Source organism: Erpetoichthys calabaricus, chromosome 2 (genome assembly GCF_900747795.2).
Source record: "Erpetoichthys calabaricus chromosome 2, fErpCal1.3, whole genome shotgun sequence".
Lineage (NCBI taxonomy): Eukaryota > Metazoa > Chordata > Cladistia > Polypteriformes > Polypteridae > Erpetoichthys > Erpetoichthys calabaricus.
The window spans coordinates 89,917,174-89,933,603 of record NC_041395.2 but is presented as its reverse complement, the minus strand read 5'-3'; the positions used below and the strand labels follow the sequence as shown (position 1 = coordinate 89,933,603).

The window sequence follows — 16,430 nt, the reverse complement described above, 5'->3', positions numbered from 1 at the left end:
TGCAAACAAATACACAAAGTGGCAGCACCAATGAAAAGCAAACAATAAAATGGTGGTGGCCAGGAGGAAATAAACACAAAATAGCAATGAAATTAAATCATCCTAATTACAGTAAAAATGATAGTAATAAATAAAAGCATTAGTTACATAGACCTGACATTCAGAGATCAACTTTTTAAGGGCCACTGCAGAGTCAGGGGTGCATGGCCATCAGGGGCTACTACAGGGAATTGTAGTCTGCTGCCCCATAACAAAAGCTGGGCCACCACTTATCCTGGAAGTCTGAAACAGCTTCAGGTCAGAGGCAGAATGAAGTTTATGGCTGGAAGAATAATTTTGTGGAGAGAAGAAGGAGATAAGAGTCATGACAGATTGAGTATAGGTGAGAAAATGAGAGCTTTGTGGCATAAAGGTGGGCAAACCACAATCAACTCAGGTCAGGTTGGGGAGCATGCACTGGTACAGCACACTGCCGCACCCACCACACAATGAAACAGCTCGGGATACCAGTTGGCCACCCCCCAGGCAGACACGCAGTCCATTCCCACCCTCCAGAAATTACCATCTACCTGCTGCAGCCAGGTGTTACGTGGGCGACCCCCTTGGCCTGGTCCAGCCGCTCAGGTCCTCAGCAATGAGGGTCCTAATAGCCAGATCAGGGAATCGCGCCATAAATGGCCGTAGTGCCGCTCCCTCACAATGTAGGTAATGTGCCTCATTCAGGATTGCATGAGCAACCACTCGTTCGACACAAAGTCAAACCAGTGGTACGTAAGGATTCTCCAAATAGACACAGTACTGAAGGAGTCCAGTCACGCAACCATACAGCAAAATAGGAAGCACCAAGACTCTAAAGTCTTGGACCTTCTTCCTTTTGCAGATATATCGGGAGTGCCACACACCCCTTTCCAGTGACCTCATGACCCCCCAGGCTCTCGGGACTACTGACTTCATAAGAAGAGTCACCAGAGACATGAATGTCACTGCTGAAGTAAGTAAATCTCATGACAACGTTGACACTCTCTCTGCAGCTGTGCTGAAGAGGTCATTAAGGGCCTGGATCTTGTTTTTTTATTCAGGACACTCGCAAGCCCAGGCACTCAGACTCCTCACTCAGTCTCTCGAGAGCCCCGATCAGATCCTCCATTGACTCAGCAAAGATCACAGCATCATTGGCAAAGTCAAGATCAGGGAATCTCTCTTCACCAACAGATGCCCAAAAGCCACTGGACCCCACGAACCTGCCCAACACCCAGTCCATGCAAGCAAACCACAATATCAGAAGGCGGAATGGAAACAGTATGACTTAGGTCTATTTACTTTGCACTTTTGTTTATCCTTATTTATAACACCCATGTGCACTTAATTTCAATAAATGCATATTTTTGATACTTCAGATCCCTTCGGTGGTACTCTGGGTTTGGGGTGATCATCACAAGGTGTCAAAGAAACAGTGGAAAAAGAAGAATTCCTGTATTCAAGGAGCTGGCTCAAAATAGCAATGTTGGCTGACAATCTATATTCATTTTAATACAGTAAGATTAATAAATACTGTGCTTGCATCTTTGTATCAAAAAGGATTAAAGTGTCATCCTGACTAAATCTGACTTGTTAATTAAAGGAATGTAAAACTGTTTGTTAATATTCACACTAAGACAATTCTCTGCAGCACCCTCAAAATGTAACACTTACCTGAAGTACATGTAGAAGACGATAAAAATGGAGAAATAACCAAACATGCCAAAAACTTCTTGAAATTTTTCCATCTCTAATGTCACCTCCTGCATGATGTCCTTAGCAACTTGGCTGAGAGTCTTGGATTGGTTCATGCGCATTTCAAACTGCATTGTAGTGGAAATGTTAAACTCAAATTCACTCCTAATTTTGTTTAAAACATAAATGACAGCTGTGGAGAAAGGAAAGTGTGATGATTACTACAGGGACAATCACAAACAAAAGCAAAGAAGCAAGGTGAAGGTTACTATAAAATACAAGTTTGGGATTATTAAAAAATGCAGGGTGTCTTTTAGTCTTTGATATCTTGAATCACCTCAAAGATTAATAAAACCTCTCTTTTATAGGACCTTTACAGGAGAAGACAGCACAAAAGCAGTTTGTGTGAATAGTTAAGTATAGCAAACAAAATATATCTCTTTATGGGCAGAGTCTTTGCATCTCCAAAATGATTAAGAGGTGTGATTTGCACCTGATACCACGTGCTTTCTAGTCCACCTACCTATCCTGCCTGGCCATGAATACACTAAACCTGAAGTATTCCTGTTGGTAATGTGATGTGTGTCCTTGCCTACAGGGGGACTTGCAGACATAACAGGCATATAAATGGCAGAAGTAGGGCCCAGAAAAGTGCAAAGAAACAATGAGCATGGTGCACTGACACAGATGATGAATTTGTCATGTGTAGAAGTAAATGTACCACCAAAGAGGCATCTCCTTAATGTTTTACATGGATGGGCAGGAATGGTTAGCAGTCGAAATTTCCAAAAAGGAAGCATAGAGAGAGAAAGGAAAGAAGGAGGCAGCAAAAAAAATGATCAATGCTCACCTGGGGTGCCAGAAGACAAATTCCCAGGCCAACAGACAGCACCACTTGGTCAGTTTTTACATCTACTGTATGTAAATGGATATTTGGTGATAGGATCTAAAATTCACTATTGAGTTATCTGATTCTATGTTTCTTACGTTTAATAGGTTTTATATGCCATGGGCAGGGAAGTCTGAGCACAAAACAGACGATAGATAAGGGAGAACTTCCAATCAATATATTAGACTTGTCATTTAAAGAAGACATGAAATATTTGTCTTAACATAGGTCACTTTTCCATTCTGTGTATCAAGTATATGTAAAAAGATCATCTTAAGCACGAGCGTGTGAGTGACTTTGAAGAAGAGAATGTTTATAATGAAAGTAACACCACTGTCTGCAAACTGGTGAAATAAAACTATCAAAGTGGAAAGGTGCTACTAAATCACTGCATGCAGCTACATGCTGCTACTACAGAAGAGTCGAGCCGCTTCAGGTCCCCACTGACTTTGGAAACCACCCAGTTAAACTACAAGTTCTACACAGTTTTATTGGCTCTTTTAAAATAAAGTGCTGTGAAATATAATTTTTACTTCCATGTAAATTGAAGTTTGTTGGTCATAACTGTGCTAACGAGTTAATGTTCAGATTCTGATTCCTGGGTGTTTAAAACATTGAGAAAAGTTGATTTTAGCATGGTGTATGTGTGTGTTTGTGTCTGGGGAAAGTTGAAATTAATTTTCACATCATAAAATTACTTAATTCCTGGCAAATTTTCCAACAAAGACAGAACATTTTAGAACAAGCAGTCAGCAGAATATCTGCCCTGAATACCTACGTACAACAATAACCTCAGAAAAAAAATGATTTTCTTTAAACAAGTTGACCTGTATTGGTCTTGCTACAGTTTGGTCCAGTACTTATTTCTAAAACACTGGTACTGCTATTGTCTTTTTGACAGTAAAACTACTGCTAAGAGAATTTACAAAATTATTTTACCCACCAACAGATGCAGGAAAATGAGTATGGTGATCTATTATACATCATGTTCCATCACGTACTACATTCCATCATGTTAAAGAAACAAGAAAATAACTAATAATAACTTTTTAAGGAAAATATAACTTTTTTTATTTTATAATAAACAGTGAGAACTGATCCCTGGAGATTCTAAACCCAAAATAAACCGAGAAAACACATATAACAATGTATATTATGAAAGTCATGGCATGACTAGAACAGAAATCAAAACAATTAATCACTCACATTAGATAGGCCACTTATTCTACCCACACCCCCAGGTATCACCACACTGAAGTGACAAAATCCCTAAGTAGGACTATTGATTTGTTAACAAGAATCCTTTTTGGCACCAGACCAAATATTTTTCAGTATTCTGTGCACAACTGCATAACAATTATTCAAACAAAAGTAAACTTTTCTTCTTTGCAGCCTTGGGTCACTTTGAAGTTAGTGTTTTGTTTATGGTACCAACTTTAACTATACCACCCCAGCGAAGATTACTCCAATGGGCAGACTCTAGGGTAGGAAGAAGCCAACCCGATTGAATTTGACTATGTCTAGACAAAGCTTTTCAGCATCCTAAATGAGCCCTGGCTCACTTCTCTCCAGTTAAGTAATGTTCTACATTCTAAAGCTAATATCCATTTTGAAGGTCTAATACAAACAGATATGTATCATGCATGTCTGACACATAACAGACATTCGTCTTGATCCCTACTCTTCATACAGCAGATAGGGAGCACACACCACAGCTCTGCATACAGAAGCTTCTATAGTCTGAGTCTGCCTGGGCTATATGAGTCAACTGGCCACAAGTGTTGCTAAACACCACCACATGGCTTCAGTCTAGGGCTAGGTCTTCACATATCACTCTTAGCCATGCGTAACACTAGCAGGTAGAAAAGAATCCAGACACCTTTGTTCTGGAAATTAGATTAGCCAAGCTTAGATACAATGGTTACATCTCAGACCAAGAAGGAATATTCATTTTCTCTTCACTGATACTACCTCGGGTGGCACCGTGGCGCAGTGGGTAGCGCTGCTGCCTCGCAGTTGGGGGACCTGGGTTCGCTTCCCGGGTCCTCCCTGCGTGGAGTTTGCATGTTCTCCCTGTGTCTGTGTGGGTTTCCTCTGGGCGCTCTGGTTTCCTCCCACAGTCCAAAGACATGCTGGTTAGGTGGACTGGCGATTCTAAATTGGCCCTAGTGTGTGTTTGTGTGTGTCCTGTGGTGGGTTGGCACCCTGCCCGAGATTGGTTCCTGCCTTGTGCACTGGGATTGGCTCCCTGTGTTCGGATTCAGCGGGTTGGAAAATGGATGGATGATACTACCTCATGGTAATTCCATTTTCTATGCATTTTTTTGTCTGCTTTTACTTGTTCTAGAATATTGGGGGGTTCATGAATAGCAAATGAGGATTGTATATCTAATAGACATTGACAGGACCTAATAAGATTAATCAATTATCTAAACACTGGCATCCCTACAAGAAAAATATTTGGAAATAAATTAAATCCAAAGATGGCTCATCTCCACTATTTTATTCTGGTTATTTTGCATTGCTACAGGTTTTCCCTCTTGCTTTGGTTAATGATGAGAGGACATAATGCAATGAACTTGTAGTTATCAGAAGAATGTTTAGAAAACACTTTTATTTTTAATTATAAAATATGTTGACTTTTGCTAGCATTCCATTATTTCTTTGAAATAAACAGCCAGATATTTTGGATTGAAAGATTTACCTGTCTAGTTAATATAACTAAATTAAACCGAGGACTCTCCATCTCGATTGTCGCAGCAAAACACCGTTGAAGAAATACACTATCACCCAGGTGTGTAATAGATAGATAGATAGATAGATAGATAGATAGATAGATAGATAGATAGATAGATAGATAGATAGATAGATAGATAGATAGATAGATAGATAGACAATCTTTAACCTAAAATAAACAACCAGCTGTGCAAAACTATATGCATAATTCACTAAATATGAATTATTTCCACCACTTTCTTTTTGAAAAGTATTTGATCAAATTCTTATCAATGATCTACATTTATTAAAATTGCTCTGAATCCTGAACTGTAGCTATCTCTATGCAGGGCTCCAGTCCTTAGCTGGGCCCACTCTGCAGTTCAAGGTCACTAATTTATCTAATATTGTACCACCCCAGAGGTTGATTTCTAGTTTTTCATTAAATCCTTACTTGGTATATATATCATTGTGTGATATACACAAATATGTCCATATTACGCAGATTGGTGAGCATGATGGGTGCATTCAGAATGCCCCAGCATAGCTGTCACTAAAGAAGACTCTACACTCTACAATCACAGGTCGAAGAGCTCTGGTCTAGGGAAAGTACTGTCAAAATTTCCCCACTCAACATCTAACATTCAAAATAGGCTTAATTTATAGATTTTAGTACTAACATTTAGTTCTGTGCATTTAGGTTCATTTAGGCCAATGGTGTCTTGTCCTAGTTAACCCTAAAAAATTCCCATGTGCAAAAATGAAAATATCACACAAAAATATTTCTTCATTTGCACATCTGAGGACACAGGGGACAAATGAGCTGGCAGTATAGTTTAAAGGAGCACCTTGATGAACTGCAAATAAACTTGGACAACAAATATTGAAACATTCCAAATACTTACGGGCAGCAACTTTTGTCTTGATGAAGTTTACAACATATGAGGGAATGAGGCAGAATAACTGGATGACTGGAAGACAACAGGAATGAGATGCATAAATAAACGCTTTTCACTAGCCATACCTAAGATGAACCATTGTAGTTTGAGAAAGACAAAACACTGAATCAATCTTTTTAAATATAACATCTTTCATTACATAGCATGCACTTTTTCAAAAGCTCTTCAGAATCAATTTACAGTATTGCAATTTAAAATTAATATAATCACATCTTTAAAGGTATTTAAATAAATAATCATAATCAGCACAGTAAAGGAAAATGAAAAGCTTATATAGTAGACAAATTGTGCATGTTATAACAGTTCTTCATTATGGTATCCAACCCATTTTATAGTCACACACTTACTTTTAGCTAAACCGCAGAGAGGCCTGAAAATATCAATGATGTAACATAGAAAGGAAAATATAGACAGAGCATCCATGCATTTATAGCGTGCGTCATCAAATAAACTTATGCACTTCTTGTAAGGTGTGCCCAGCTCTTTGTTGCAGATATCCGCAATGTTCACCAGGAAATAAAAGATATTCCTCAGCACATTTGCTTCAGAAAGAGAAAAGATAAAGGCGTGTGAGCGGTTCCAAGGACACAATGCCAACTAATGTAATCAAGAATGGCTCCCAACGATTAATAATTCATAAATCAGCAATTTTAGTTTTAAAAATGATTTAACATGTAATCAGGTTTGTGAAAAGAGGGTAAAATTAACATCAATACTGAAGGATTTGGCTTATAACAAGAGATAAAACATACAGAATGTACGAACAAAAGAAGATTAGGGACACAGGATCAGTATGAAGCCTGCAACTTACCAATATGCTTCACAGTGTCAATTAGGCTCTTAATAAGCTTGCGCACCTTGTCTGCAATGATCTTGATGTTCTTGGAAATTGTTTTGATCTTGTTAATAATAGCTTCACGAAAAAACAAACAAATCATTAGTTTCTAGAACAAGCTGCTTGAAGAAAATTAGGAAAATGAAATGTTAGAAATGTTAACCTTTTCTCTGTATAATTTTGGTAAAGTTCAGTTAGTGCAATTAAATATAAAAGACCTGTGTTTTTATGCATTTTATCAGATAGATAGATAGATAGATAGATAGATAGATAGATAGATAGATAGATAGATAGATAGATAGATAGATAGATAGATAGATAGATAGATAGATAGATAGAGTTAGGTCCATAAATATTTGGACAGAGACAACTTTTCTAATTTTGGTTCTGTACATTACCACAATGAATTTTAAATGAAACAACTCAGATGCAGTTGAAGTGCAGACTTTCAGCTTTAATTCAGTGGGGTGAACAAAATGATTGCATAAAAATGTGAGGCAACTAAAGCATTTTTTTAACACAATCCCTTCATTTCAGGGGCTCAAAAGTAAAAGCCCACAATCACACAAGGAATGTCTCAATGGGCTTTAATGGGTTTTTGACAGCCCCACAGCCTTGATTCCCTAAGAAGACAAGAAAAATCTCCCAAAAAAAGGAAGAAATCTCAGGAAAGGCAATTCAGTAAGAGAACCCCTTCCAGGTAGGCTGGACGTGCAATCGGTGTCAAAAAATGGGGTAGCTACAATACACAAAATAGAACAAAAGCAATCCTCTTCACAAAGCTAGATGACCAATCTATTACTGTCACTTCAGAAATACAATTGCATTAACTACTTTGTTCTTGCACAGCGTTCCTCATCTAGTGCAGGTGTAGAGTGCTGGGACAACTGTTCAGGCAAAATGATAAAACAGATTATACTACTTACTAAATAAAGAACTATCACATATAAAGATACAGTTTTGTTAAAATACATCAAAAGCAAAGTAGAAACTAATTCGTATAAATGAGAAACAAGAATACCTGTCCATCAATGCAGTAAAGGAATCTTTTAGGCCATATTTTATCATTCAAGAGCATATAATTACAATGGTCATTGACTTTTTCTGTATATCAGTAAATTGGATAAAGAATTTCATCTATAGAAATCAGTGAAAATTCTGTAATCTGGAAAATAAGTTTAGCTTTCAATAACACAATTATATCCTTACACTTCCAGAGGGTCCTTCTACATAAAAGTAAATGGATAATTATATAGTTGGCACTATTAATTAATACAATTAGTATTTGTTTCGCAAAAACCTTGTAATTGTTGAAAATGCCTAACGTAAATTGTAAAACAAGGGCATATACCTATTTGTCTAATATAGTACCTTTAAAGTCTCTCTGTTTGCCGCTCTGTCACTTTTCTATTTGACGTTCTAAGTAGCATAAATACTTCGTAAACTACATGAACCTGTACTAAAAGTAATAGGCCCCACTAACACTGGAATCTCTTGTCAAATTTATGGCCATTATTTTAATATAATTTTTTTAACAGGTCACAGGGAATTTGGGTTGCATGATTAGGCTAGCAAAGATAAAAGAGTTTCTGGCTCAAAAGATATAGGCTTACACGATCAGCATGTTTAGATGCGCCTCAATAACCTGATCATTCATAGAAACCCAATTTCGAAAATGTCATATAAACCCTTATTTTGGTTACAGAAATCAAATTATTGCCTCTGAAAAACCTGACTAATAGGGGTAGATTTCTCCACGAATAATCTGATTATGTGGCCATGTAAACCCTTTACCAGGTTACTGTTAAGGATTTTGTAGTCTGCGCATGTCCATTGCACTCTGTCAGTCTGTGTATATATTTGCTTTGCACACACTTTCAGCAGCCTCAGGTAGAAGTGCCTACAAACTACATTTCCAAACGCAAATGTTTGGGCGATCTCTTTTCTCCTTCTCTGTCTCAATATTTCATAAATTGATAAATTTGTTGATGAGCTGAAAGTATAGTGCTAAAATCAGCAACACAATCTCGAGAGCAATAGGCTAATATGTCTTATTGAAGTACAAACCCCTGTTAGTATTCCAGAATCATTAGGTGTAAGGCAAGAAGTGCACGTACAGAGACCTTTGCAGGGCTCAGTCGCACAACAAAGCAGAAAAGAGTGAACTGCAGGCAATCCGGTAACAGAAACATATAAATATGTTCTCAATTTGATTAAACATATTTATAAATCACAAGAAAATGATCACAGGCGTCATGCTTATTTTCAGATGCAGTGTCTGATGATGACATTTAACTATTTTTCACTCAGTCTAATGATGTCAGAGATTGTAACAAAGGAGAACTCCAGAAGATTCCTTGCCCATGTAAACACAGAATTTTTAAGAAACCAAGTTTCTGCCTTAACCAGGTTATTCACCTTAATCCAATTATGTGTGTGCATGTAAACACACTGCATGAATAGGAGGCCAGTCAGAAGTTACTTATCAGCTAAAACTACATCTTTGATCCATGGATTAAACAATGAAGACTCTGAACAGGCTTGTGATGGTGAGGGTCAGCACCACACTGCCGGGTCCTTCTGGGGAGCCACTTGAATCTACTACCACTGATAATGTACCCAAGGGATGAGCCAGCAGATGAGGACAAATACACGTACATAGCAAGGGGTAGGTATGAAAAAGTGCTAAGTGTTTTTATTAAAACAATCCATCAAAAAAACAAATCAAGTGTCCAAATAAATAGTGCAGTATAAAAAACAATCAATAAATAAATAAACCATAAAAATAGGGTGAAGGTTAAAAGTTCCAGTAAATAAATGCATTAAAATTGAAGGTTAAAACCAGAGACTCCATGAAAAAAATGAGCCCTAATGCTTCCTTCTCAAATCTGGCATTTCCTCCCCTTATCCTGTCTGGACCTCACAGAAGGAGAAAGTGCCCACCAACAGGTGGAGTCAACTTTCAAATCCTGACTCAGGTCCCCATTGCCAGGACTTCGGCAATTCTGGGGCGCCATGCTGAGCCACATATGCCTCCAGCATCCAATTCCTCAGCGTCTGCAGGGACACCGCATATCGGGACGCTTCTAATTCCAGGCAAACACTCAGTAGGAGCTCCCCTTCCACAGCCCTCCGGCCCCTACAGCCCCGAGACTCGCACCTGACCACCTGCCTCCCTCAGTTCAACACAGGTATGCTTTCTCCATCCCTGTCTTTTTATTTTCTTTCTCTTCTTTTGAACCTCCTGCGTGTCTCTTCCCCCTTTTCTCTTGCTGGCCAGTCTATCCTTCCGCCTTTCATCTTTTTTTTCCCCTGTACCAGCTCTCCCTTATATGTCTCCATGGATGCAGCAACTCAATCACACAGAACAGAAAGCTGATGAAGCAATTCAGTCAGACTGCACCCTCACGTGCAGGTGCGTCTCACCCCAATTACTTCACCAGCCTCCTGCAGCTGCACAAGCACACCCCCCCAAGGATATCGAGCCAGCAAATTATTTATTTACTTATTAAAACAGCCTCCTGATTGTTAAGCCATGGACTTGCTATACTACAAGGCTATAAGCCAGGATTCATACACTGTAAAACTACTTCTTATGCCACTATAATCCACTTAATTATACATTATATCTCATATGAATATTGTTCATGATGTCTAAAAGGTAAAACAATGACAGGACAATAGCAAACAGAAACTATTTTAAAAATTCCAAAATTAGGATAACCCACAGACATGTGCAGACATTTGCTGACTAATTAGCTAAGCTAGTGCAGTTAGTAAAGAGAAATAATACTATTCACATAGATTGGCCAAAAGACTCTGCTAAGTGCTCGCTCCCATTTTTTAAGCTTACATACTCCACACCGGTACATTCATATATCTGAATAATGGTCCATAAGAATTTTCTCACGAGTTAATGGAGCTTTAACTTTTTCCACCATCTCCATAGTCTGGTTAAGAGCCATCTCAGCACCACAGGACACTGAATCTGCTGCCCGGTTAAAGTTTTCCATGATGTTGGCCAGTGGTCCCTGCATTGCCATGGTAAAGATTAAGACAAGAACAAAATTCTTTCCCTCTTCTGTAGAAAAGGAAATGACAAAATATTAAAATGATGACATACTAATGTAGCAAATAAGTAGTAAAGGACAAAAAAAAAAATAAAGGCGAGAAAAGACCATTCGACTTCCAATATATAAAATGAAGTTAAATATATTAAATGTAGGGGAAGCATGTCATTCTATTCACCCTAGAGGACAAATAAAAACTATAGCCTAGTGAATTCAGAGGTCAGTAGCACATGCAAAAGTGCAAAGCTATCGTCCTACACTTTACACTGAGGACTGAGCACAGATAAAATGGCTTGGCAACACATACTGTAAGAACTGCCAGTGGGATCTTAAGGTAAGAGTTCTAGACAATTTCCAAGTTATGTGACAAGATAGGGGGGTTTAGGTACCATTAACTGTTCACAATGAAATGAGGATGAGGGGCATAACAATGATGGGTTAGGATGGCATGGAGAGAGTGTAACACCAAAGAACAGAAAAGTAAATAAATGTTTTGTACATATAGCAATGCCATTTAAATATTCTCTAAAACAAATTTTATGAATGCATAAAATGAATGTTATTTGGAATGGTTCTGGAATCGATGCTTGTAGTTATCATAATCCAACTTTATTCATTTCAGAGCCTGTTTGAGATGTGAAAGTAAACCCCACACAGAATAAGCATGGGATTCGAATCCAGGATTGTAGCACTGTAAACTCTATAGCTGTACCCATTCCACCCCCAAAATGTACAATAATAATAATGACCTTGACTTTAGTTACACATTTCATTGATATACCCTGCACCTGTGATGGGTACATGGAGGGAGATTTTCAAAGGGACCCATTTCAGACACCAACCATGGAAAATGGATGGTCAAACTGTTATTACTCTGCCAAACCTCCAGATGATATCAGATAATCCAATTTAAAGATGGCTGGCTTCCCATAGCTTGTAAGAGAGTGCGAATGGCTCAATGGGTGCAGTTTAACCACATTATGCTTTGGCCATTGGCCTTAGGACATTTAAAGGCTTTCCTTGACTTTGGAGGCAACCAGAAATGGCCAGGGTCTACTGAGTCTACAGATGGGGATGATGACTTAAAAGATGAGAAAAGAAATTGTAATGGATGAGTAGGTACATTATCCACAGGATAAACACAGACTGAGGAGCACCAACAGAAATGAACATGCGATATAAACTCACTCGAGCAGATCATTGGTATCATCAGCAGTACAGTGGCACGGATGCGGAGAGAAAGTCCCATTCCTAAAGAGCAGAAGGTGGCGATAGTTATCGTAGACAGGATGCAGAACCAAAGGCTGTAATTCTGGATGAAGAGGACCATCCCTGCATAAACAGAGGACAAAAGCAGCCCGAAGAAGAAAGCACCCAGGTTGCGCACACATCTTTTGAAAGACCCGTCACTGGGAAGAGGTAGGTCTAAGTGCTTGCGTAGCTTCCTGCGTCCTTTAGGCATCGTTATAATCTGTTGAGTGGTGTGAAACTCAAAAGCTGATGAAAAAAAAACATCCCATAATAATTGTGTTCTGTACTCAGAGATTATTCTTTTCTTTGTCTAGTATAATCTAGTTTAAATTACATTAAAATTTCCCACCATGGACATTTTTAAGCTAGTTTTCAATATGCTTTTTATGGTACTTTTTCTGCATACATCTGTCCACTTTGTTTGTGGTCTACGATGGATTTTAATACAGCCTCCCTGACTGTGTACACTCATCAGCCAGAATGTATGTATACACATGTATAAGTGTTTGTATAAGCTTATATACATCTATGTACACTGGCTATCTTGATACAGTTATTTCATTCAAAGATATGGTTTCATTTTAGGCTCTGTGTATCTGTCAGGAGTTTACATGGTTTCTTCCAGCTTATGTAAGATTCTGTGGAGTCTCTATTGTTTTCCATTAATACAAAAATGTTATGCCAAAACCATACAGACATCATCATACATTCTTAAAAATAATGATTTTTACTGGGTTGTGTGGTTCCTCATAAAAGTATTGCTTGGCAAAGCACAATTTCATTCTAGGATGGTTGCTTTGCTTATGAAGTTGGTTCTTTCTGCTTTGAAAAACTTCCTAATATGTAGAAAAAAACCATAAAAATTTTTAATGTATGGTAGGCAACCTAGCCAGACACTACCATGTTCAGATAAACTGATGTTGGCCTGTGTTACATAAGTACGCAGCAATTTTAAAATCAGGAACCCATTAGTATTTCATAAACCTGTTACCATCTATTCATCTTTATATATAATACACTACCGTGACTGTCCACTTGTCTTTCCGGGATTTGAAATCACCTGTAGCTCGCAAACCGTTTCACCTATTGATGTGAAATTTGGTACACATATACTACATTACCTCTACTATCTGCTTTCGGAGTGATGATTGACCTCCAAGGTTATTCCTCTTTTTATTTTTATTTTATTGTAGAATCAGCTCTCAGTAGCGTGCAGCAGGGCGACCGTGCAGTGTATGCGTACGGGTGCTGTTCTCATCCCTACCACCTTCGCCATCACTTTCTCTACCTCTTCATATCTTAAATCATTCTTGAGGCAGTTTGAAGACTTAAGTGTCAGCTTAAGTGAAAAATTTAAGAAAACGTACTAAGTAATTGCAACACAAACACTGACTTAATCAGTTTTAATGCGAAAAGATGCAGAAGAAAGAAGAAGCAGGCCGCTAGGGTGGAAAAAAGAAGAGCTGCTCAGGAAGCAGCAAGCGCATCATCCTCTGAGCAAATGAATGTTAAACGTACAGAGAAAAGAGTATGAAAATTATGAATGCTCAAGTCAAGTGTATTCATGGCACATTATCATGCAGTGTGCCGTTACTGGTATACTGTATAAAGCTTGTTACAGATCCTTTAAAATCTGGATCCCTTTGATATTTCATAAATCTGTTACCATCTAGTCATGGCTACTTACTTATAAAAGCCTGTTACAGATCTAAATAAATAAAGGTTCTTTCTGGAGACTTCATGTGGATGAATCTTTTGAGAACAGAAAATGGTTCCTCTGTGGCATCTCCCTTAAGAACCACTCCAGCACCTTTATTTTTAAGAGTGCACAGTGCCCACGCTGGAAACTGTTATTTTTTTACACTTACATGTATTTATTTGGCTGACAATTATTATCCAATGTGACTTACAACATTTGAGATACAATTGCTTACATTACTTTTTTCTTTTTTTACAATTGGAGCACAGGCAGGTGAAGTGACTTGCACGAGGTCACACAATGTCAGTGGTTATGTCTCTAAAATTTATTGAAGTACCTGTCTAAAATAATTTTCAGACAAGGAATTCATCCTGGACTCTTAATGTATTGGGAAAACTGTTCCTAAGATGGGAAAAGGATAAACTATAAGTGGTGCTCATTTTTCAAGAGGATTTTACCTTATTTATTTACTAGTAGGGCACCCTGTACTGCACGCTGCCCAGGGTGGAATAAAGTGAAGGTGTGGTCACTAAATAAATTTGTCCCCTAACCAAAACTGCACTGGCTAAACTCAGTGGGGAGCAGCAGCCTTCTGTAGCTTTATAAATGGGTAAATTGTTCAAAATATGGTGAAGATAGTTTTAACAGTGTGGATTTGCATAAAAGACAAAAACACAAACAGGCACACGTTCAACTTTATATATTGGAAGATGTATTAATTGACTAATCAACTTTATAATATGTTTTAAACTGTTCAGTCAACAGCATCGGTATACAGTGAAATATTATTTTCAGTATATAATTAGCTTATATTAAGGAGGCTTAGAAATGTAATAAAAGTCTAGACAGATACATTTTTTCTTTTACTTACATGATGCAGAACGTTTATATCCAGTTTTGTTATTACACGTTATTTTATATTTTACTCTTCATTTACAATAAGTGTACAGTAATCACGCTTTAGAAATGTGAACAGAAAGGGAACGTTAAGAATGAAATGAGTCCATAGGCCAAGAGAGCCCTCTAGTGGTACAAAGATTTTTATAATATTGCATTATTATTAGTTTTTAATTCTTAACTTTTATTCATTATTTTTCCAAGATCCGCTTAATCCAATACAGTATAACGGTAAGCTAGAGAGTACAGTAGTGTCTGGCGCGTAATTACCGTATAAATACAAGTGTATTAGGCAGTGTGGCATAATGGCCAGTGCTTTGCACTTCACGTCCTTTAGTTGTGGGTTGAAACTGTTGCTGCTGACAGTTGGTGTGCGCCAATTGCAAAGCCAAAAGAAATGTTACCAACTGCATCATAAATGTAGATAAAGGCGTCAGCCGAATAAGTAAATGTAAACGCGTATTAACCCAGACTATTGCGGGGGACACTTCGTCCATCCGCTTCTCTTCATCAGTTCATTTTCTAGCTGGCTTACCTATTTACTGTCTCGGGAAACCGGTGACTGGCGCTATACAAAATGATAAAATGTCTGAAAATCATGACGTGTCCATCTCTGAATATAAACGAAATAAACCTTCATTTTCCTTTGAACATTTCCAGGCAGTTTCAATACATTTACAGAGAGGCATGAGTCAATACATTGAAAGTATTTACATTCCAAAAAAAAATCGGAATAGTTAGAATGAATCGTGAAAGTGTGGGTTTACCATTTTGTTACTTTCTAATGACAAGGGCTTTTGAATGACAGCTAGACCTAAGAATGTTACTGGAAAATCGGACGATAGCGTTTAAACCCAAACAAACAGTACTGTAGAAATATATATAAAGGAAATCAATTTGTTTAAACCTGTTCCAAAAACGAGGAGCACTAATTATCTGTTAAGTTACTTTACGCTACTTAGTTTGGGATTAAATCGGCGAAAGATTTCTAAATGTACCGATGTTGCAGTACCATTATTATATTTAACGATTTACATAAATGATGTAGTTTTATTATCTGTGCTCTTGGAGTTTCCTGTTTTTGAAGGTGCGTTTATAAAAGTGAATTAGATCTTTCCAGAAGTTTCAATTGGTGCAGCCACGATTCATGCATTTCATCTCACCACTTTGATATTTGCATTATTTTAGATAAGAAGTTGACATTTTGGATACCTTCAAAAATTCCGCTCCCAGAAGAATAACCTGCATCGTCTCAGTCGGACTGATCACAACGGAGTGTTCACCGCAGTCTCAGTCTTGGTAACTGGGGGTCTCGCGAGAGTTAGCTCGCAGGTATTTTAACTATTTAATGTTCGAGTCACAGCTGGACTTCTTAAGAATTCTGTACGTTTTTCAGTCTGCT

General features: G+C 37.9%; 1 protein-coding gene across 2 annotated transcripts in view; it reads right to left on the bottom strand.

The window, feature by feature from the left end:
* Positions 1-16,326, bottom strand: part of dcst2 (DC-STAMP domain containing 2) — a 43,544-nt gene extending 27,218 nt beyond the window's left edge. For both annotated transcript variants that reach the window (XR_007934138.1, XM_028791557.2), the window contains exons 1-7: positions 16,241-16,326; positions 12,370-12,678; positions 11,022-11,192; positions 7,088-7,189; positions 6,624-6,818; positions 6,223-6,288; positions 1,693-1,906 (exon numbers count right to left, since the gene is read on the bottom strand). Coding sequence is in view for 1 of the 2 variants with exons in the window: in XM_028791557.2 (XP_028647390.1) it covers positions 1,693-1,906; positions 6,223-6,288; positions 6,624-6,818; positions 7,088-7,189; positions 11,022-11,192; positions 12,370-12,643 (1,022 nt within the window). In the remaining variant the exon portion in view is untranslated. The remainder of the gene's footprint in view (positions 1-1,692; positions 1,907-6,222; positions 6,289-6,623; positions 6,819-7,087; positions 7,190-11,021; positions 11,193-12,369; positions 12,679-16,240) is intronic.
* Between the last annotated feature and the right edge of the window lie 104 nt (positions 16,327-16,430).